The sequence below is a fragment of the Macrosteles quadrilineatus genome, unplaced genomic scaffold (assembly GCF_028750875.1).
Source record: "Macrosteles quadrilineatus isolate MER2022 unplaced genomic scaffold, UCM_ALF_1.0 Scaffold_2__2_contigs__length_208266976, whole genome shotgun sequence".
In the NCBI taxonomy this organism is placed as follows: domain Eukaryota; kingdom Metazoa; phylum Arthropoda; class Insecta; order Hemiptera; family Cicadellidae; genus Macrosteles; species Macrosteles quadrilineatus.
This window is the reverse complement of record NW_026542595.1, coordinates 151,982,842-152,006,386: the sequence shown is the minus strand read 5'-3', so window position 1 is coordinate 152,006,386 and position 23,545 is coordinate 151,982,842. Positions and strand designations below refer to the sequence as shown.

The 23,545-nt window shown below is 32.3% G+C and overlaps 1 protein-coding gene across 1 annotated transcript; it reads right to left on the bottom strand.

Annotated features, from left to right (window-relative positions):
- Positions 1-82: 82 nt before the first annotated feature.
- Positions 83-23,125, bottom strand: LOC128986466 (RYamide receptor-like). The gene is made up of 9 exons (XM_054406852.1): positions 23,021-23,125; positions 13,864-14,007; positions 10,372-10,571; positions 8,360-8,508; positions 6,666-6,787; positions 4,908-5,125; positions 3,345-3,445; positions 2,385-2,475; positions 83-1,887 (listed from the first exon to the last, which is right to left on the bottom strand). Exons 2-9 carry the CDS (start codon positions 13,988-13,990, stop codon positions 1,573-1,575), a joined length of 1,323 nt encoding a protein of 440 aa, XP_054262827.1. The 5' UTR covers positions 13,991-14,007; positions 23,021-23,125; the 3' UTR covers positions 83-1,572.
- Positions 23,126-23,545: the final 420 nt, after the last annotated feature.

Below are 23,545 nucleotides of genomic sequence, written 5' to 3'. Positions count from 1 at the left end.
TGTACAATATTTATAAATTAAATTATACATCAACTTTTGTAGAACACGATTCTAGTAATGTAACAATAAATTACACCAACTAGATAAAAAAATTACCCTTGTCGGTAAATTATTATAATTTATATAACATTTACTATGCTTTCATTTCCTAACTTTTAAGACGTAAATCCCTCTTATGAAAATATAAACCGTTTGTTTTTTAATAGTACCAAGAATCAACATCAACAATAACATGAAATACCAATATTTCTCGTTATTTTATCTTTCCTCATGTATAACTAATCACAAAGAAGTGCCTTAAGTATCTATGTATAAATTAACTATTTTAACTTTGTTTACGAGTGATATGCAATATCGTTGAACGAGAATTTACAATTCTTTTACAAACCTAATTCCTTTTTGTGTTTTTTTCCTTGAATACAAAATATTGTTAAGCATTGAACCATTGATATAATCTTAAAATACATGTTGAGTGAAAACTATTTTTCTGTTAGTCAGGCCTGTGTGCAGTACTTTTAAGAGGTTGGCGGCCTCTTGTAACGATGTATTTTCTCGTCCACATTATGCCATGGGCCTGTGCGTGGAATATTTAACATAGCAAGGGGGCGAGCGATAGCGGATAAGAAAACCCACGACTTGACTGCCTTGGGCCCGAAGTCGTTACCGATTAAGCCACCGACTCATCAACTAATATAAACTACTTGGCATTTCGTATGCGTATACGTTTTATATTCTAGATATAATGTAAGGAACGCAATAACTGTAAACAAGGAATTAAAGTGAAAATATTTGAATTCATTTCGGGTCAAAAAGAGTTTAACAGAAAAGCAAAATAGGTTTTGGTCTTTTAGCTCAAACAATTTTCAAGTAATATATTATTGACATACTTAATGTGTCGCTAAGAATATTTGGATTTTGGAAACCACAATAGATAGTTTTAGTTTTGGACATCTCGTTATCTCGATTCAAGATGTTTATCCGATGTGCTTAAATATGTTTTTCCTCCAGAATAAGTCTATGCTACCTGTATTTGTATTCAGTGTAGCTAATATTTTCTTTCACTTTACCTGTAAACAAATAAATTTACTCAAATAATGGTTTCCTACCAATGGAAATTAAAGAACATGACTTGCCGGGTTACGAGCATAAACTTATACAAAACACAGTGGTCAATTTATAATACATTGTATCGTCTTGAGGAGCCAATGTAAAGGTTCTCCGTAAATTGAGCTAGGGCACAACACATGTAGTATTACTGCTACGATAGAAACTCATGTGATCTTTCTATTGAAACATATTAGCTAGTTATGTTTTCATTCAGTGTAGACATTAATGATCCGATTGTTATATATGATCAAATCAGCAATTTCGTGTCCTAAATATCATTTCGAAGCAATCATTTCATCCATCTCCTCTTCTTGAAGCGACGGTCTTTCATTTACCTTTCGTATAGGCGACGGGAGTCATCTTGATCATCTTCTTTCTGATCTCTGATCAAACGTGTCGAGATACTGATACCGATAATCTCGTTGGCCTCCCATATTTTTCATACGGTTATATTCCTCATCACTTCTACAGACAGAGCTCCTCCAGCTCCGTGCTGCTGGCGTGTCTTACCACTGTGGTGTTCTTGTTGGTAAACACGTACAGATCCTTGGCCCGTGTGCTGGCCGCCCTGTACTGTGACCCGTTGTGGTTCCTGATGTACCCGTGCCAGTCGTACCTCTGTGACTGCGGTGTAGACTGCGCCGTCAGGTGAGGACTGTTGTGCGATGAGTGTACAGAACTGCGAGCTCCGAGGTATGTCTTGTCCATGTCTATACTGTCTGTACCCAGCCACTTTCTGTGACACGGGAACCGCTGCTTGAACTCTCTCTTGAACTTTTCCTGGTGAAACAGAGCAATTGTTGAGTATACAAGAAGTTTGTATTTGGATACCGTGGCATATTACGGGTAACTCACCCAAAAACCTTAGAAATTTAAAATACCCTAGAAGGTACTCATTTTTAGACCAGTAATGGAGCACTACTGCTAGTGATGTGAAGATTATTCATCTGCAAACTAGTCCAAAACTCCAGCTTTAATCTGACATGGTGTTACCCATAAAACTTAAATTGCAGTTAAGTATGCAGGCCTACGTGTACACCCTACTTCTTACTTGTTTGGATTCTAAGTTCTAAAACATATCATTAGAATCTTCTTAAGTTTGGAAATATATTTCTAATCGGTGATAAAACAAAACAGTGTACTATAACTACATATGAAATTACGGTAGGAAATGTAAATTTCAAATATCATGTATGAAGCTCGATAGTGTTATTTATAACAGCAAGTATAGTTTTGTTCATTATAGAGGGTATAATAAATCAAGTATAAAATCTTACATTGTAGATTCCATATATGAATGGGTTGTAGCAACTGTTGCTCATCGCTAGCCAGTCACAACAGAACCAGATGACGTTTATGTAGCGGTACCTGAAAGCAATTTAACTATGAAATTGTGCTACGTTAAAACTATCACCATAGATTGGACATTACTGGAAATTGGGAGGAGTTCCCTTACCTCCTGAATCGTGGTGTACAGTAAATTAAAACACTAGCTGTGGAAAAATGAAATTCTTTTAATTGAAAATAAAAACTAATAGGCATCTATATTACGAAACAAAATATATTTTAATCACAAAGGACTAATGTAAGATAAAGGGACATAGTTTAATGCCAACATAGCTATTTGTAACAATGGTAGAACCCTTTGTTGAAACTACCGTGTGTTTAGACTTAGGTACTCAAGTAAAACCAATGTCAAAACAATTCTTAATATTAATAGAATACTGTATAGGATTTTACTATGAACGAGGATATAATAGTTTTTCCGTCAATTTTTAGTATTTTTAGCATTTGTATAGCGTGTTGTCATAAAATAAGTTATAAGTGAGAAACTGAGGGAAAACTGGGAAAGTTGAGAAAAAACAAGCCATGAGTTAAGGATGGTTGTTGTTTAAGTATTTTCATAATCCACTTTAAAAATAGGAAATAGGTTTTCCAATCATAATTTCAATTTCAATTATAATAATAGGAATTTCAATCATAATACAATAACATTGCATAGCCTTACATTACACTTGTATAACTGTGCACACAGCAGTATTCGGCTACTGTCCAGACAATTCTAAATTAAGTTGTTGATATTGTTCCTACTTTCTAAAACATCTTTGGTTGAGATAAGTTTGTTTTGGAGAATTAATACTATCTGTTTTGATGTAGGTGTGGTGACTGTCATCAATGGGCTAAGGTGTGTGATTTTTGCAACACATATTGTATTTATAAATACAGTAATCAAATACTTGTTAATTTCAGGAAAGACGTCTTGTAGTACGTTGTATGTTTGAAGAGGCAGCCAACAGAGACCAAACAGTGCCACCACAATCACAAGCATCTTGATCACCTGCAAAATAGATTTGATCTATTATTTGAAGTTTTTTTAGTAATATCCAACAAAACTTAATCTAAAAAAGAGGCAAACAGTAAAGACCAAACAGAACTAAAGCAATAACCAGTGCCTTAAAATGATTGTATTGGATACTTTAATTGAATCTGAAATAATTTACAAATAAAAATAATCATGTAAAAATAACACATATAACAATGATGTTTTAGAGGCAACGAAAATTCATGAAATTAATATTAGGTGGTGGTGGAGTTAGCAATGGTAAATGTTTTTAAGAGTAATGCCCAAAACAAACGAATATTGTGCTTTCAATAATTACTGCAAACAATCCTTATTCTACTTTATGGTAAATTAGTTGGACCTTTCGTATCTCTAGTGTTCTAGACTGCAATATTTTTCGGGAGGTAATACGATTCTTCTTGTTTACGTGTGACTCGATATCCTAACCTTACATTTTAGGATAGGTTGGTTTATTAGAATGATAAATTTGGGGTTGGTCACTTGAAATTGGGAGGAGTTCCCTTACCTCCTGAATCGTAGTGTACTGTAATTTAAAACACTAGCGGTGGAAAGATGAAATTCTTTTAATTGAAAATAAAAACAAGTAGGCATCTATATTACGAAACAAAATATATTTTAATCACGAAGGACTAATGTAATATAAAGGGACATAGTTTAATGCCAACATAGCTATTTGTAACAATGGTAGAACCCTTTGTTGAAACTACCGTGTTTTTAGACTTCTACACCAGAACTAAAATATGATAAATAATATTGAAATTTGCATAGAAACGGAATTGTAACCAATAAATACATTTTAATCAGCTTAACACCACCTCAAGCGATATATTTTATGGCTGCAAAGTAAATAGGTTTATTTTATTTATTTAACGAAGAAATGTTTCAAACAAAACATTCGTTGTGTTATTATTTGCTTGTCGTTCAACAGTGCGGAATAACAAGTTCATTTTGCAGCTCTTTTATTCGAAAATTATTTTAGTTGGTATTATTATAAATAAATAGATTTTAAATTCAACCGTACAACATTTCAGTAAATGGAGAGTTCTATCGATTTTTTTTGCCTCTTAGACCTGTTTCCCACAAATTCGATTTAGATTATACCCAGTTTACTGAAACCGATGGGTAAACCACAGATCACGCATTTTCACACTTTTTCGCTTGAAATAGTTCATATTTTGTAAAATTAATGTTTATGGCACCACTGATATACTATTATTTTGCAATAAGCTGAATTTATTTAATATTATCTGTCTTTAACTTATGGTTTGGTCGAAATTTAGTTTTTTCCGTCGTAATTTACCACATTGATAAAGCGCAACTGTACACTCCTTATTAGGAAAAATGAAATAAATAAACATTCTCTATGAAACATACGAAAATATTGATCTGAAACCCAGTTGGGGGAAGTCACTCTTATCCTAACTACTATGTAATGTACCTTTTTCTTGTTTTTCATGAGATTGGCATCCCTGCTGTCCTGAGCGTTCCCGGGAGCGCGGGAACCCCAAAGTCGCAGCGCCATTCGCACGTAAACACAAGAGATGACGCACAACGGGGTGAAGTACTGCACGAAAAACAGCACAAACCTGTAGCTCAGCATTGCCTCGTCCGGCATGTTGACGTTGTAACAGAACGGCTTGTACACCAGTCTACCCTCTGGACAGATTCGAACCTCATTACTTATACATTGTACCAATCATCGATGTAATGCAATGTTAGACTACATACATCGATGGTACCAAGTAACAGGTCTGACAATTTGGTGATAAAGTTTTGTAAATTTGCATTATTTTTGGTATCTTAGAATAAGATCTTAGAGTGGTAGATCTTTACTTTTCCTTCTCAGGGATATTTTGAGTCAAATAGGTAAAGGTAATTTAAAAATGATTCAAAATCTTATCATGTTAAATACACAGTGAAATTCAAGCTTTCTAATTATTGTTGTGATAGTCATTGGCTATTGGCAACTTAAATAATTAATTTATTCCTAAGAGTTTGGCACACAATACGAACCATATAGTGTAAATAATTAAGGGGCAACAATTAGGAAACAATGTTAGTGGATTCACAATCTCTATCGTAATTAAAAGCTGTGCAGGAAAATCCAATAAGGTTTTGTGTATGCTTTTAAGTTTTTTTTATTTGTAAATCTTTTCCTTGAATGGACTCCGTTTACTCCCTCTCTTACCTCTTGAGATTTTAACGAGGAATTACCTAAAAAATATGTTTACCGTAGACAACTCTAAGCTGATGAAACAGAACACAAATCAGACAATAATCAAAGTCAAGTTTTGTAGATATTGTGCAAAGGTGCGACGTGCTAACAAACATTGGTTTAAAGTTATCCATTAATTATTTTGATAGTATTGACAGCAATACTAGGAATAAAATCACATTCGGAACATTTACATTTGGACATCTATCGAATAATTTTGGAATTCTCTATAAAGTCAATAGCTTTAGCCAAATTTATCAGTGGCAAACTACTCTTGAATATTAATTCTGTCCGAGAAATATTGGTTTTGAGAATTCAATTGTATTTGATTTTCATATTGACAGTTTTATATTACATTCATGGAATAGGAGTCATTGGCTATAACCGTGAAATAATTGAAATCTATATTGGAATGTGTTGTTATTTGATTTATTCAATAAAACAAACAAATGTGTACGGATATTCATTTATTCTATCAATGTAAAATGATGAAATGGCACATAAATGACAAATAAAGAAATTAAAATGGCACTTCTTTTATATAGGCTAGATTTATTTTGAAAAGTACAAATTGTAATAAAAACCTGACAAATTTGTGGTCTTTTTTGTAATAACGTAGCTTCAATTTCTTGTTGAAAAAAAATAAAAATTCGCAGTGTAATTAATCAATTTTTTTATTACTTTAGCTTTCTTAAAAATATATACTTCACGTTTTACTTGTAAACAAATAGGAAATTTCTTCCAGAACTTCATTCAATATTAATAATAAATATCGTAAGGTATGAACCTCAACACAACTTAAAATATAAACTTTAATTTACACTCCAAATTTATATATTATGATTAAATAAAAAGTGTAATTATATATTTTAAATAAATATAGAAAAAAACTCTCATTCAAGTTTTTATTGAACTTGTATAGTCGACGTATAATCAAGTAAGGGTTAATAGGTTACTTACAGTAATACGCAAATTACTTACGGGAGTCGACTTCATCCACTATTTCTACCCTGAGTGCAATAGCCATAGGAGTAGCCAAGATACCAGCCACCATCCAAATACAGGCAATAGACAACTTGGCACGCAGTTTTGAGGGCCGAGCACTAGAAAATAAGTCAAATATTCAACGTTTTTGTTTTATACTCTGAAAGAATCTTATTAAACTTGTAAAAAAAATATACAAGTTGAATGTTTGAGCCCAAAACCTCATTAGATTATAAAAAATTTTTATGAAATTCCAAATTTCATGGATTAACATTATAAAGTTGAATTGTTAATGATGGACAGCTAATCATTTATCATGTGGAAAGTAATAAATCAAATTTTTGAATCAAACATCGATAAAGACTGGATAAAACAGCAATGCCCTTGTCTCTTTAACAAATGCCGTTATATTTGTACAAGTTTTATTAAATACATCGATTTCAATCAACGTTAAATGTCATTCGTAAGAAAAAAATATCGATTTTTTTTTCTCGTTACAAAATCAACTATCATGAACATGTTTTAATTCTTATTAATTTACCGAAAGGTTTGCTGAAAGAATATACTATTTGACTAACAAATACTTTACAGAGAATTAGAACCGGTTATTTGAAGTTATAAAGCAATGCCATAAACACGTAGTATTGTAATCCTCTAAATACTCTGCAGGTTTTAGTGCTAACATTGATGAAACTCGGCTTACAGAACTAAAGCTGGACATGATTTAGCAACAGTATCATAATTTAGTGCAATCATGTTTTCGATTACTTGATCAATTTCTAAGAGAATAATTATTAAATGAAATTTTATTTGGGGAAAATAATATTAATTTAAAAAGGATAAATATTTATCGCTTCATTACTTAGTTTAGGACTAACTTCTTACAGTAGTTATAATTTTACTTGCTTTGGTATTTTTATACAAGTAATCTTAACGTATTAAAGTATATTGTATGTACACTTTATTAACTTACTTCCGTAAACATTTACACGATGATAATCACTATAGAGTATGTAATGAGTCTACGTTTTGGCTTGGTGATACCCAATGTAACTGGTTGACATCGATCACCATTGTAGCTTATATATATATATATATATATGTATATATACATATATTTTATGTATACTTATCATCTTGTAAACGTTCACTTTATGTGAAAAGATGTATCAAAACGTGTAGGGAAACATGTTCTTAAAATCGATTTTTTTTAATTATTAGAAACAAGCGAAAAGAGTTAAACTACATTATTTTAAAAGCAGCTAGACTAGATGCAACTTGCTTTAATTAATGGTTTAAGTATAGACAGCCTAGATGACTCTTATTGTTACGAATATAACTGTAATTTGCAAATTTGATCATTTACAAAACCCCTGCAATAAGACGTTCTAATTACAAAATAAATTGTTGGAAAATTTAATAATATGTTTGTAAATTCGAACGCACCTTGATCTAACGCATCTTCAATCATAAAACTAGTGAAATTATTACCAGTTTCAGATTAAATGGTCAATATCAAATCCAACATAAAATCAAAGACATAATGAGTTATATGGCCTTAAAATAGCAATATTTTGACCACTTTGCAAGACTAAAGACGGACCAAGTACGTTAAAATGGATATACTTGAATTTTTCTCAGTTCAGATAGCAAGAATGTTTGAGACATCTAATTAGCTTCTACCCTCCCACCTGAGCGGATTGAGTATGGCACGATGTCTGTCCACAGCGATAGCGGTGAGGGTGAAGACAGACACGTTGACCGTCAGGACTTGCACGAAGGGACAGAACGGACACATGAAGTAGGGCAGGTTCCACCTCTGTAGCAGGGCCGCTTGAAACTGGACAAAAATACTTGGATTTTAATTGTGGTTAGGCTGAGAAAAGAGTGGGCCTGAGATACTTACAATCGTATAGTGAAGTGCAAAGAAGGCATACAAGTTTCATATATTTTATCAGCCAAAGTTAATTATTAGGTAAAAGTATATCAAGTACAAGAAATACTGGAGGAAATAGATTTTAAAGAGCTATTAAAAGGAAAGAATTGGATATACTGTAGATAGGAATTTAGGGATAAGTTAATAATGGGGCACATAATGAAAGACATTTATAATTTGGAGTAGGCCTAGTAGTCATGTCTTCTTGGATTGAAAATCTGACTACTGCTACAAAGAGATGGAATGAATAGGAAAAAAAAACTATTGCACTACTTAAACTCCTAACCTAAACATGTGTAAGTAGGGTAATCAATTAGGAATGAAATAGTTAAAATATAAAACACTACATTAAACATAGAGACAATGAAATAAAAGAACTCATCATACTTAATTAAGAATGTTTGACTTATTCAAGTACAGAATACAAATCCACAGTTAATTTAACGCCAACAACTCGACCACGGTCATTAGTGACTTGCTGCGTTATTGACCCAAATGGATTCATAATCCTTCATCAGTAGTTTCAATGTTCCATTCATTGTGCGTAATGAGTATTAACGCAATAATGAACTAAGAAGTACATCCACAGTTATAGAAATGCACTGTAATTAAAAGCCATTACTCTCCATCAACTATTTAATTACACACCGTCCCCCCAATCCTCAGTAAATCATACGTATTTAACTGACCTTTACCATTGAAACAGTTGATGAAACCTTAAAGTAAACTAGGTTAGCACCAATTGTCAAACGCTATAACTTTGTCACTTTGCTACTCGATATTGGATTTCAACATGAGAATGATGCAAATACCGTGTTGAATAGCATTTTGTTGGTTCTGTAGTTCACACTCATTAACTAGTGGAATGCTTGTGTATGTTGGGCAATGTATTCTAAAAATGAATAACTTATTTACTCATTACACCGATTGTTAAAACACGTCGAAGCCACTTAAGACCAAATATTTTTGTAGAATTATATTCTAAGCAGATAGTAAAGTTGAGGGAAAAATACGGTTTGTGCGTTCAGTTTACAGGTTGTCTACAACGGGTTGCCTTCATTTTGGTATATAAAATTGTAAATAAACATTTCTAAAGGTTTCAGTTACAATGTAGCCTATCTTTAAAATGGGTTAAAGAGAAAATGGAAAATGTCGTGTTTTGAGGGTCGAAAACGGGAAAACACAAATTTTTACACTATAAAACCCCTCATTAAGCCAAGTTCTCAAGATACGATATGCATGCTAGCCTTATCCTCCATTAAGAACCGTGATCAACATGAGAGTGGATGTAAATTAAACTTTGCTGTCACTCCATCTTTTTTAAAATAAAAAAAATTATTGTTTTACGTTCGAAAAACATGATAAACAATGTCAAAATACTTCCAGCCCATGGTTTAAGGATAACGTCAAAAAACATCACAACTGAAGTAAAAGAACACGAGTGAATTGAATCTGTTGCTAGATATGTATGTTAGTTCATTCAGTAGGTTGTAGTAATTTTTAAGGTAAATGACTACATATTTAGTACACATTGAGTAAACATCCTTGTCATTCATTTTACAGTATTTTAGAATTCATAAAACGACAGTCACAAGTATTTCTTTTCGAGAAGTCTAATTTGACCTAGATGTCCTTAGAATAGTTTGGGTTCGCTAGCCATTCAAAGTACAGTAGTTGTTTTAGTGAAAAGCAACGCTTTGACATCATCAATTCTACCTTCTTTCATTGATAAAAGGAGTTCAGTATACATTTTAATATAAGGCTCACCTGGAACGGGATGGCGAATAGTCCAATGACTATATCAGCCAGAGCAAGGTTAGCTATGAAACAATTTGTAACATTCTGCATTCGACGACTTGTGGCGACGATCCACATCACCAGAGAGTTCCCCACTACAGCCACCACGGAGATGGTGCCGTAGAAACATGATAGTAGCACCACCAGGCCCACGGGCACCTCGTACAGACCTACAGAGACACGGGGAAGAAAAAAGTAGCAGGGAAGTAAGGATAGGGATCGTTATTGTGATATGAGTAATGCAGTAGGTTGATGTAGGCAATCATGATAATTTAATGTTCGGACGTAGTTTGGCAACCTATTTTAGTTAACTTTGCCATCAACATTGGTCAAAAATGCTTGTACGTTGAAAAAAAAATCATACAAAGCCAAGGACAAACTGGTTTTATATACCATTGATGTGTCATGATACATTTTGTATAGCGTTACCTGAAAATCACAACCACGGTTTTAGGTATGACAATTATCCTGTAATAAGTCTTTTGTGTTTACCATTTATTATCATTCTTTAATGAGAATGCAACACCCTTCATTAAAAACCTCGTCACTCACTCTATTTATTTTTCTATAAGATTACAGACCTTTAGAACCCTAAAATGCAAAACCATTTAAGAATAAATTATGACGGTAGAATATGGGATGTACTTTAGTTATTTAATTTAATTTTGTTCTTGGTTGAAATGTAGAAGTGTATATCCATTCGTTGAAAGAAATCACTCGGTCAAATCAATTTATTAATGATATTTGCATTTATACAATACAACAAATATTGTGTATCAGACAATCACACAAAAATTCACCATTAAACTGTTAGTTCACCACTATTAACTTCCTACTACTTAATCCTTGGACCACGCTTTGTTTCTGATGATTTTATCTGACATGTAAAAATATTTATTAAATCCTTAAAGTTAATTGACATGTATGTTTGATTTGAATGTTGCTTTTTAAAGGCCAATATCTTAACTAAAAGAATACGTACAGATCACGTTTCCGTTTGATTCAAGGAAAAGGCGTTTCAATATTCATTAGCAAAAAATCTCTTCCGAACAGGCGTTGTTTAGAAATTATAAACAGACTCGGTATCCTAATGGAAGCTTCCTATTCTACCAACCTAAGCTCTTTAACTTACAATCCCAAAACGTTGCGCTCCTTTATTCATTAGGACTATACTAATCCTACCTCTGTAAAGATAATGAGAGAGTTTTAATTTTCCCATTAAAAATTTACATTTGAAGAAGTAACTTCCAGCAAGACCAGCGTTTGGTATTGTATTGTTTTCACGAAATGCCTATTTTATAAGCCAAACGTCATAACACAGTATTCATTACGTAATCTTATCACTAATAAATTATTGTACCAGTAGGTTACAAATCTGGTTTCCATACATTTCTGGTTTAAATTGTCACAATTCTATAAATTTTTGATTTTTAGGCACTAAAATCGCTAGATCAAACCTAGAAATTTATTTTAAATACTTCTTGACTTAATAATGTGTTTATTGTAGTCGACAAAATACATTGCATTACAAACGTCAGACAATATTTGTCAAAAAACAATACAAGTTATTATTTACATTTGGTCAGGGGGTTTTTTAACACCAGTGCCTGAATTCTTTTCTTGACATTTTCTAGAATTTGGATATCCCAGTGGTTGTTCATGAAATCTTCAATAGAGTACAGCACATTGGACACCAAAAGGCGTTTTAGCCGAGTTTTGAATTGTTTTTTTTGTTTCGGGATGTTTGATGCTGGCAGGAAGTTTGTTGAGGATTGTGATACCAATCTGCGATGGCAAAGACTCAAACGCCACACTTCTATGCTGCAGAGTCCGGTAATCGTCCCTGCCCCAAGTCTCATAATCATAGATCGGCCCTGCACTAGTGAGCATTCATACTTACAGTACATGGCCACATCCAAGATGTAGAGACAGGGTACAGTGAGCAATCCCAACACCCTGAAAGCATTTTTACACGAGTCTCTCCTCCGCAATTTGCAGATTATCCTCACTGCCATTTTCTGCAGTTTGAAAACTCGTTTGAGCCTGAAGATAGCACAGCTTCCCCTCAGTCTTATTCCATAAGAAATGTGAGGGTAGATTTTGTTTGGAAAGTCTACACTTTCAAAAGAGAGGTTCGCTAATTTTGCCAATGTTTCAAAATATGAGTGACGCAGCGCTTGAGTAACCACAAAGACATGACATTGACCACACCCCTAGGCACATTTGTGTCATGAGATGGAATTTAAAAATAATTTTATTGTTGGTATCCTGAATTCAATATTCAATCGACAATCAAATTAAATTTTTGGAATAGGTCTAAACTATTCCAAAAATTTTGAATTATTTGAAGAGATATTTGGCTTAGGTTTAGGATAGTCAGGAGGACTTGATTTGACAATTTATTACTTCACAGCCAATCACTAGAGAGGGTCGAGGGAAAATAATTGAATAAAATACAATTTTGTCAAAAGTTGGACGTTGGATATCACCCTTCAAAAATGGCTCATTCTAATCCAAAAATTTTAATTTTAAAGGTTATGGTATCACCAGTCAATGTAATATTAAAATATTTTCAAAGTCGTGTGCGAGTACATATCTGGATACAAGAAGTGAGGAACAAGCATTTTGAAGGTATCATAGTTGGGTTCGATGAATTCATGAACCTTGTCTTGTATGAAGCTGAAGAAATTAACATAAGGCTTGGGAATAGGCAAAAGATAGGAAGAATCTTACTACTAGGATAAACCATTGCCCTAATCCATGATGCTAAAACTGCAAACGTCTACGAGAAACAAGTTGAAAATCTCTAATTAACATAAAACTAATGATTGACTTTTGATGTACAATACATACTTTAGAGCTTGCGAAACACCATATAATTCACAATAAACCACAGAACCCGTGTAGCTCAATGAGCCACGTAATATGAGACATAACGTCGAGGAAAATGTTTAAATTCGAGTAATTCTAGTTACATATTAGAGTTGTTTGAAGACTTCTTAGAAAATTATTTTAAATTTCTCTACTTGCATCGCCAAGGTTCACCCACATTATTTCTGATCTCAGTTTTAACTGATAACTTCTAATGAATGCTAAACGCTCTGCTTCATTTCGAGTTAAATTAATGTTGAAACAAAAATTTTTAGCATTGAGAGTTGAAGAAAACTGTTACTTTACTGATAACCGGCTGATTGGCAGTGAAGTAAAGAAAAAAAGAGATACCAAAATGTGAGCTGCGTAAAAATATACCGTGAATTTGGATGAGTTATTAGTAAAAATTTAAAAATGTAATTATTATCGTATTGGGGTTATAGAAAATTTGTGTTGGAATAGTCCTACTTTGTGTGTATAAAATGGGGCTTCAAACTATTTTTGAATATTAGAGCTAAACGTAATAAATATTTGTGTATCTATTTTTTTAGGTTCTTAGCTGCGGATCTTCGATTTAGCTAAAGCACTTACCTTCTCCATCCCTGTAAATGTTGATGGAGGGATAAAATGTAGAATTGAGCAAAGAACAGTTGAAGTGTTCGTAAGATGTAAAGCGGAGAGACTCAAGCAGAGTATCTTCTACCAACGAACAGTTCATCTTTACGAATCCTGAAACTGAAAATACTTCATGCAATGTGCGTTTCAAACTATGCTTTAATTTAAGATTTTGTTACTCCTAGCGAGCGTTTCCCAAAGGAGGTAGCGTATCACTGAATAATATTATACAATTCATTGTTTATGTCCACTGTCCAGTAGCTTAGTTCTAGTTGCGTAGTCATATATTTATGGTTTTTCAAAATATTTAACAGTCCCGGGACTTTTTTGCAATCTTGGAGATAAAATACCGTGCTGGAAAAAGATTTACAAATGATGATATTTATTTTTCCTAGTGAGGTTACTACCACATATTATTGTTATTAAGGGTTTGTAGTACACTTATGGTATCCGGGATGGAATTGACCGCAGTAAGCAGTCCCTTGGGAAAAACGGAAAGAGGAAAAAGAGTGACAGTATCGTACAAAATCTTATTGCAGTTAGTGAAATGTACTAAAGTAAAATGAGTAATTATCAATGAGTATAAGAGAAATATTCTATCATTCATTTTATGTATATATTATCTTTTGTATGAGATATTGTATTGAATACAGTTAAGACACTTAAATATAGTTTATTATTAAGATGGGGCAAAACTATTAAATATCTGTTTAAGAGGGTTCCCTACCCCGCCGAAAAACGTCAGAAAACCGCTTCGCGCGGTATCATATAGCGATTCTAGTTTTAACATTTAAATTGTGAACCTAACACCATTTTGTACATAAAGAGTGGTTCTACTAAGTTTGCTTGTAGGGCAACGACTTGTCAAAGTTAGTGAACTTTACAGTTAAAGTTCACTAACTTTGACAAGTCGTTGCCCTTGATTGCGTAAGCATAGACATTTTTTAAAAAGCAAACTTAGTAGAACCACTCTTTATGTACAAAATGGTGTTTGGTTCACAATTTAAATGTTAAAACTAGAATCGCTATATGATACCGCGCGAAGCGGTTTTCTGACGTTTTCGGCGGGGTAGGGAACCCCTCTTAACTTTACACTTTTTACCCTTTCTCCCACCCAATTAAAGGATTTGGATTTGTTATACTATGCTATCCTAAAGGCAGTTATGATTATTTGTAAACGCAGTAAACTGGAAAAATTGTCTATGTTAAATTTTTATTTTGAAAAAAAAATCCATGCTAATAATTTTAATTAACCTACAAAGCTTGGAAAGACACTAACTATGTTTAGTAACACAGCTGTAGCTCTCATCGATCGAAGGACCACAATGGATACACAACATTTAACACAACTAGACATTCAAATGAACGGTATCAGCAATCTGACACTTACTTTCTCCCATTAGCTTGTCAACAGCCTTTATCATGAGTAGAAGTGGTCGGAGTAATTATAATACTGTATAGGTAAAATCACAAAACCATAATTTTATCAGTAATGGGGGGTCGCACTATTTTTTTTATTATAAGGACCATAACACATTAATCTCAATCAAATCCTGCTACGAACAAGTAAATAAGTTCGGATGAAATACAAATTATTAATATTCGTAGCTCATGTAACGCTAATGGTCACTGTTACCTTTCTATGCAAATGCATATTTTAAGCGCATTCCAGTACAAAACCAAAATTACTTTTGTTTGTTTTATAAATTTTAAATTGAAGCTTAATGCGTCAGGGGTAGCTTGAGCACGAGCAGTCATTGTGGTTTGCAATAGATAAGATTTGCAAAAGGATAACGGAAGGGAGAGACCATTTTTTAGCCTCAACAAAGCTAATTACTCCAGGCTTTTTTAATTGTTCCTCGGAATACTGTTATCTATAAATGTAGTCAACTAACTCTAATACTTGATGTCTGTACTTGACTACTAATAGTGATGAACGTTTCCAAAATGTATTTCATGAGCATTTAGTCATATTAATGGCAGTGTGTTTGTTTGTATGTGTCGGATGGTGTTATTATCATTATTATTATTATTATTATTATTATTATTATTATTAATTTTAATCATATTAGCATCAGCAAAAGTAGGGCAGGCAGAAAATTTTTAAGTGGATAATCTTTAATATGAAGGAGTTAAAACAATTTATACTTATACTTATACTTTTTTACCAGACGAAGTTAAAAACCTTCTCACCCTTCAAAAATGGCTCATACTAATCCAAAAATTGTAAATGTTATGGTATCACCAGTCAATGTAATATTAAAATATTTTCAAAGTCGTGTGCGAGTACATATCTGGATACAAGAAGTGAGGAACAAGCATTTTGAAGGTATCATAGTTGGGTTCGATGAATTCATGAACCTTGTCTTATATGAAGCTGAAGAAATTAACATAAGGCTTGGGAATAGGCAAAAGATAGGAAGAATCTTACTACTAGGAGAAACCATTGCCCTAATCCATGATGCTAAAACTGCTAACGTCTACGAGAAACAAGTTGAAAATCTCTAATTAACATAAAACTAATGATTGACTTTTGATGTACAATACATACTTTTAGAGCTTGCGAAAACCCATATATTTTTTACAATAAACTACACAACCCGTGTGGCTCAATGAGCCACATAATATGAAACATAACGCCAAGAAATATTTTATGCTTAAATTTGAGTAATTCTAGTTACATCTTAGAGTTGTTTGAAAACTTGTTAGAAACTAATTTTAAATTTCTCTACTTGCATCGCCAAGGTTCACCCACATTATTTCTGCTCTCAGTTTTAACTGATAACTTCTAATGAATGCTAAACGCTCTGCTTCATTTCGAGTTAAAATGTCGAAACAACGTTTTTTTAGCATTGAGAATTGAAGAAAGCTGTTACCTTACTGATAACCGGTTTCAGTGTCCAAGGAGGTCAGTAAGTAAGGTGATACCTTTAAAATACTCGTGATTCGAAATGCGAGAATTCAATCTTTAATTAACGATTTACGAGTCTACAAGTTCACTTACGATTATGACTTTGATGTATTTATAACATTTTTGAAATAACTTTCACAGCTTGTTACTAACTTGAAAAAAAATGGAGCTAGGAATATAAACTTTGTTATTTTGAAAATGCCAGAGGATTTACAGAAGTTAACTGTACTGAACTATATCATAACAATTTCATCAGGTGAATCATATATAAACTTCGCCAAAAAAATTAAAACTATAAAAATTATTTTTTATTTTGAAAATAAAATAAAAGTTAAAGAATAATAAGATTGCTATTGTTTATACAATCATTTGCTACCGGTCCACAAATGCCTGAACGACTTCCAGTGCTGTTAAAGATATTCTAAGCTTGAGAGAAAATTAACTCTCCTTGATCTTTATTTGGATCAGAAACACGATAAAAGGGAATCACAATATCGTCAATCAGCAAAACAATTTTGATGTGAAAACCGTCATAACCATGATAGATAAGTACCTATAACTCAGTTATAACTCAGTTGTTGATAAGCCCTCTGAATAAAAGAACCCTTTGCTTTGACCGCATGATACCTTAAACCATGGTAACTTATAGGATTGGATGAAATTTGTTTTAGCAGAAATGCGACAAACTCTTAATCTGTAGCAAAAATATTACTCTCCACGTTTATTTTATTTATTTTTTTTTTTGCCAGTAATATAATTTTGACGAAAATAATACTTTCTCCATACTATGTTTAGGGGGAGAAGTAAAAAAGGAATAATGCTGCAACCTGTTGGTGAACCTTATAACTTTTTAATGCTATTGCATGTTAAATAACCATCTTGAATAGTTGAAACAGCTGACTAAATTCTTCCTTTTGAATATGAATATGCATAAGGTTAACATGGGGAACGACAGAGCCACTGGGGCGTAGCCCGAAAGGATTTTTGAGATAAGAATAGGCCTATATAATAATTGGGAATGTGAGCTATCATCATGCCAAATTTCAGTCCGATCCGTCCAGTAGTAAAGCGTGATTGAACTTCAAACAAACAAACAAACAAACACACAAACATTCACATTTATAATATTAGTATGACTAGGCGTTTGAAAAACTCGGGGGCATAATTAAGTAGTGATGCTTTTGGTGAATATGAGCAATTTTTTTTTAAATATGTCATAATGTGTTTTGTTTAGCATCTGTCCGTCCGAATGCGTTTTTTACAAAACCACTCAAAGTTCTTAACGATTAGAGCTACAGTGTTGAGATTCTATTAACATTTGTAAACCGATTTTTTTAATTGATATTTGCTTCAAAATATGAGAATAAGAAATAATAAACCACTTTAAAATGGCGGTTATTTTAAATATTTGGCGAGGAATTAAAAAACAATCGTTCATTTAACCAACAATTGTAGTTTAAATTCATTCTTAAGACCCTGAGCTGTAGATATTATTGTAAGAATGGATTACTTACGTCAATAGCTCATTGAATCGTGTTTCACTTAAGTACATGTTTCGACACATTGTCACCATCAGCTGAGTACTTGTGAAGTTTTTATTCACCAGATGGCTTCGTCATTGTTCAATTAAATTAACACGTAACACGTAACACGAATACGACACAGTGTTTAAATCTCTGTTTGTAACTTGTACAGTGAGCATTGGAATGCTAACTTCGTAGCTGCCACGGGACTACAACGCCATAAAGCTTGTAGTTACCGAGACATTACTACTTAATGGTATGCCATTGCATAGAGAATAGTGTTGTTGTTAATACACGCAATACAACAATAATTTCAAGTCATTACAGAATAAGTAGGGCTTTATGGGAAGCACTCACATCGAAATCGGCTTAGAGGCTATAAAACATAGTGTTTTTCAGTTAACTTACTAATGTTATCAATGTATGCACTACCAATGTATTTTACAATGTTTATTATTTACATAGGTTTTGTTCTAAAAATGGTGGATATAATTTATTGTGTCAGCCTATTTATAAAAATTCCGCAGTAAATAAAGGGATAATGACGTACTTTGTCTGTGGCATCCATGAATTATAAGCTCTTACATTATTGATTGTTACCTCGTTATAACTGTTGTCCACGAAGGAAGGGAGCTAGTCTGTATGTAACAATAACTGTATTTGTCAATAAATTTTACTAATGCAAGTTTAAAATATATTGAATGCTACAACCTTAATGTATTTGAAATGCAAATATTTAGCACTATCTTGTAATACGAATTTATTACAAAGATGAGTGTAAAGTATATTTTCCTATAATCATGCAGCTTTTTGTTCTTTGTGACTTTTTTAGTTTTATTTTCTGTTACAATATCAAAATTTCCTTCAAAATATAATTTATTTTTTACATTATTAGTGTAGTAAAATATTTTACATTAAAAAAGGAAATGTTACTGGTTTAGTTTATATGGTCGCAGTTTTTAACGAACACAATAATTTAATGTTAATAATAATCGTCGTTAGTGTTAGAGCTTTTGAATTTGAACGTTCTTTCATAAGGGCATTTTTTCAAAGAATACGTTTTGATGCGGTATTAATTATATAAAATTAATAGTTTCATTTGCTGTAACTTAATTTCTATATTATTCAGCGTGTATTAACTGTTCCTCTTTAAAATCATCTATTTTAAAACAACATTCAATGTGCCATTCCAAAAAGGACATTTTGAAAAAGGTAAACAATTATGCAAATTTTAAGATTCTGTCTTTTAACTAAATGTTGAATAAACTAAATTAACTGATTGTACAATAGATTAGTAACGCTTACCCGGCATCTTGAAACTCCTATATTCTAAGCCTATAAATTGTTTTAACTATTTGCTACAAATAAAAAACTAGCTGGAACCTGATGGAGTAAAAAAACAGCTTGACTTAGCAAATATAATTACTTTTTAAATTGAACAATTAACTCTAAAATTAGGGCTGGAAACGGTTGAAAAGAGTTGAAAAGCATAAATAATCACTATCAATGAATCTATAATCCTGAACAATCAAGGCTGTCAAGAGTTTCTTGGGAAACTTTCAGTTCTAAAATCGCTCCAAATAATGAATGGACACTTCTATTACTGGAGTGTTTGAGTTTCTAAGAGCCGGTTGCAAAATGATACTATTGCTTGTTCTTTTTGATGGCACTTTTACTGTAATTTTCCTACAGGGAAATGTTCTTACTCTATTAATAGTCCATTCGTCTCAGTGAAAAAAAACTCATTTGTCATGTTTTTTCATAAAAATTGCTTAACAGTGTAATTTTTAATCAAGCAAGTTTTTAAGTAAGTTTTAATACTGCAACACAAATTTCATTTTCTCGAACACCTCTTTAGTAAAATGAACCAAAGAATAATGCCCAGAATAATACTACTGCAATAAGGAAAGAAAACGAAAGAATAATACACTTTACGAATGATAACTAACAAATGATAAGGTAAAGACTCTTAAATACTTTAAATTTAAAAATGGGTCTAATAGAAGCTAAGAAGTTTAAAGACAATCTTAGTATATGAGTTTGGTGAATTTAGGATAATTGTTTCACCACAAAACCCCAAGGAGGTAATGGTGTAATTATATATTGCATAAATTAACAAATAATCCTGAACGCCAAAACCCTGCAAAGGTGCGGTTGGCAGGTAAATTACCTTGTTTAAGCATTAACATGTGATTTATAGCACACTAACTTAAGTTACGGCCCTGGTGTCATTTAATTATTTTTATTTTGATACAAAAAGTTCTTAAAGGCCTAATTCTTTCATATTTTTATCTTACGTGTACTTTATTTTAATGAAAAGTCCAAACATTTTCTCCACATTGTTGTCTATACATAGTTTTTACCTGATAACTTTAGTTTTACTGTTTGTGATAAAACATTAATACTGTGGTCTGACATAAAATAAAATCACGTTACAGTAAAATCACTATTGTATTGTTAAGTGTTCTGAATAACAGTTTAAAAATTATAAAGAGGTAATTTGTACACAGCGGATAAAGGTTGTTCACTCTTCAGAAAATTACAGGGCTTCTTTGAAACGTGTACTCAATATGTATTGAATGTTCGATTTAGACTTTCCAATCCAACCACGTATTCAATTCAAGTTCCATTTATAGCTTACATTACCAAACATTTATATTTATTGGTTCGATACAATGAACTGTAAGATAAAATATCGAACAATAATTAATAGGCTAAATGTTAAATAATATGGTTTGTTAGTTGAGTCAACACAATCGCCAAGCTATGTAATTTAAGTGCGTAAATTTTTCTTTCCACAATGGTGTGGGCGAAATTAGATTATAGCTATTGTATACACAATATTTATCTTTACAAAGAACCAGAAATGTCAAATATATTCTGTGACTGTGAGTAAAGCCTTGAAGCAGTGAAACGAGGAAAAGTGTCAAAAGCTTACAAAGGCTTTGTGTCAAAGATTTGTTATTTTTATTCATTACAATTCCCATTTCGAGTGTAATCCAATAACAACTTAGTTTGATGACAGATTTTTATAGGGTTCAACGAGTAGATGAATAACAAATAAAAATAATGTACAAAAACAGAACAATAAATATACATGAACCGGTTTTAAACAGTTTCATCGTTTAGTAGAAAAGAACCTATTTATTAATTTTAAGTAAGGTAATAAATAAAAAAAAAGCAGCTGTATTGTAGAATCAAAGTAATAAAAGAAAGTAAATGCTCAACCTCATGTGTTGTTATTTGTATTTGTGTGCGCTAAGAGGTTATACGTTTTACATTTAAGAGAATTTCCCTGTAGCTTTACCCTGTAGAATTTCTCCGGGTAGTTATTATCGTAGGTGGCACGGCAAGACCTAGGCCTGGGGACTGATTTACTTTTTGCATTTTGATGTCATATGTGTGTATGTGTCCGTAAATGTTTTGTCTGGTTTTGATTAATTTGGCTTAAAGTTCAAAGGCGGAATAAACCTAAATGAGTTTGCATGATCAGACCATGGGAATGGGGTTTTATTGGGCAAAAATTGATTTTTCCATTTTGATCCCAAAACATGAAATGTTTCTTTCCTAACCATTCTGTAGTGCTTAAAATACATATAATTTATATATTTAAGTGTTTTTGCACGGTTATTGGTTACTAAGAAAACAAATTTTAACTTCAAATTCCCATGTTTTTTATGGATAATAATTAAACAAGCGTAGTTAGCTTATATATGGTTATATTTTGATCAAACATGGCATATCTATTTATTTCATACTAAGCTATTAATATTACTAAAAACACACTTCATTGCCCTCTCCGAAGTAGCATTAGTCAATAGACAAATGCTATTTAAATACTTACCTAAGTAAAAATCTAATCAGGGAAATGGAAAGTTGCTTGGTCTGCAGGTTGTTGAATTAAAGGTATTTTTAATAACACCTAAGCGACAACACAGGAAGAGCTGAACCTTTCATGTTTGTTTAGATAAATGAGCCCATTATCTAAGAGCCCAATATCTTGTTAACCGATTTGAAATTATGTTTTAATTTTTATTTTGATGATAATTTCATAATTATGTAATTCAATAACGAAATTAATTTATATTCGCATCCTTTCCGCTTAAGTACTTAAGTTATGAATTAATGAGACTGAAAAATGCTTAATGGTTCATTCAATCTATTTATGCTCCTAACATTAATTTATAACAAGTAAAAGTAAACAAACAAAAATACCTTGAAAGCTTCTTTAAATTCCTCCTCTCAAACGATTAAAATGTTTTCATTACAATTCCTTTAAATTGTTTGAAAAACTAACTGATATAAAACAAATCTCGTTCTCTTAATGGAATTCAGAAAATAGAAAATTAAAAATTATTACCAAGAATGTACCTAATTTATTTATTTTAAAACCTAATTATTTTAACCTACAGAATTGACTATAATACAGGCAAATATAAATATTTTAGGCCCTTGATAATTTAAAATGTAATTTTTTCTATACTTAGGCCTACTAATTGAAGAATATTCAATTAATTTAATTTGCAAAATAATAATTTGAATTTGCGTTTATACCTTACTACGTATATGGTAAATATATCTTTGGTAAATATTTACCAATGGTATATAACATTTAAGCAATTTTTTTTATAATTTAGAATATTCTATAACCAACTACTTTTTTGAACACCAAATATTTCTTCCAAGTCCAAAATCTTACCTTATATTTACATTGAAACCATACTTAACCACATACAATCGAACATAGTCACATCACAATTGATAAGTGTCTTCGTTATCGTTGAGTTTGGCGGCTAAGACTCGATGTTGCCGCGCAGTGAGGGCAAAACACGTCCGGAGCAGCGCGAGTGTAGAAGTTATCTGAGTGGCGCGCGCCCCCCCAACCGCCCTTCTACGTCACACACCCCCTCAACGACTCACCCCTGCGCCCAACTTAGTTCATATGTTGCTTCCCCTGTAATGAATGTCAGCTATGGTGTTTTCTATGACTCCTACTCATTTTGACAGCTCCAATGATTAGTGCGTAATGGTTTGCATAGCAACAAACTATCGATTAGTATAGCTTTTTTCTTGTGTCTTCTTGGCCATCCAAAAACGTCAGATTGGATATCAAGATTGATTGAGGTGGAAGGTAAAGAGGTGTATAGAGGTACCTCTGCCAAAACAGTTTTACTACAAGGTAAAATAACTTTGTGGTAATAAGACAAAACAGTATAAATGATAA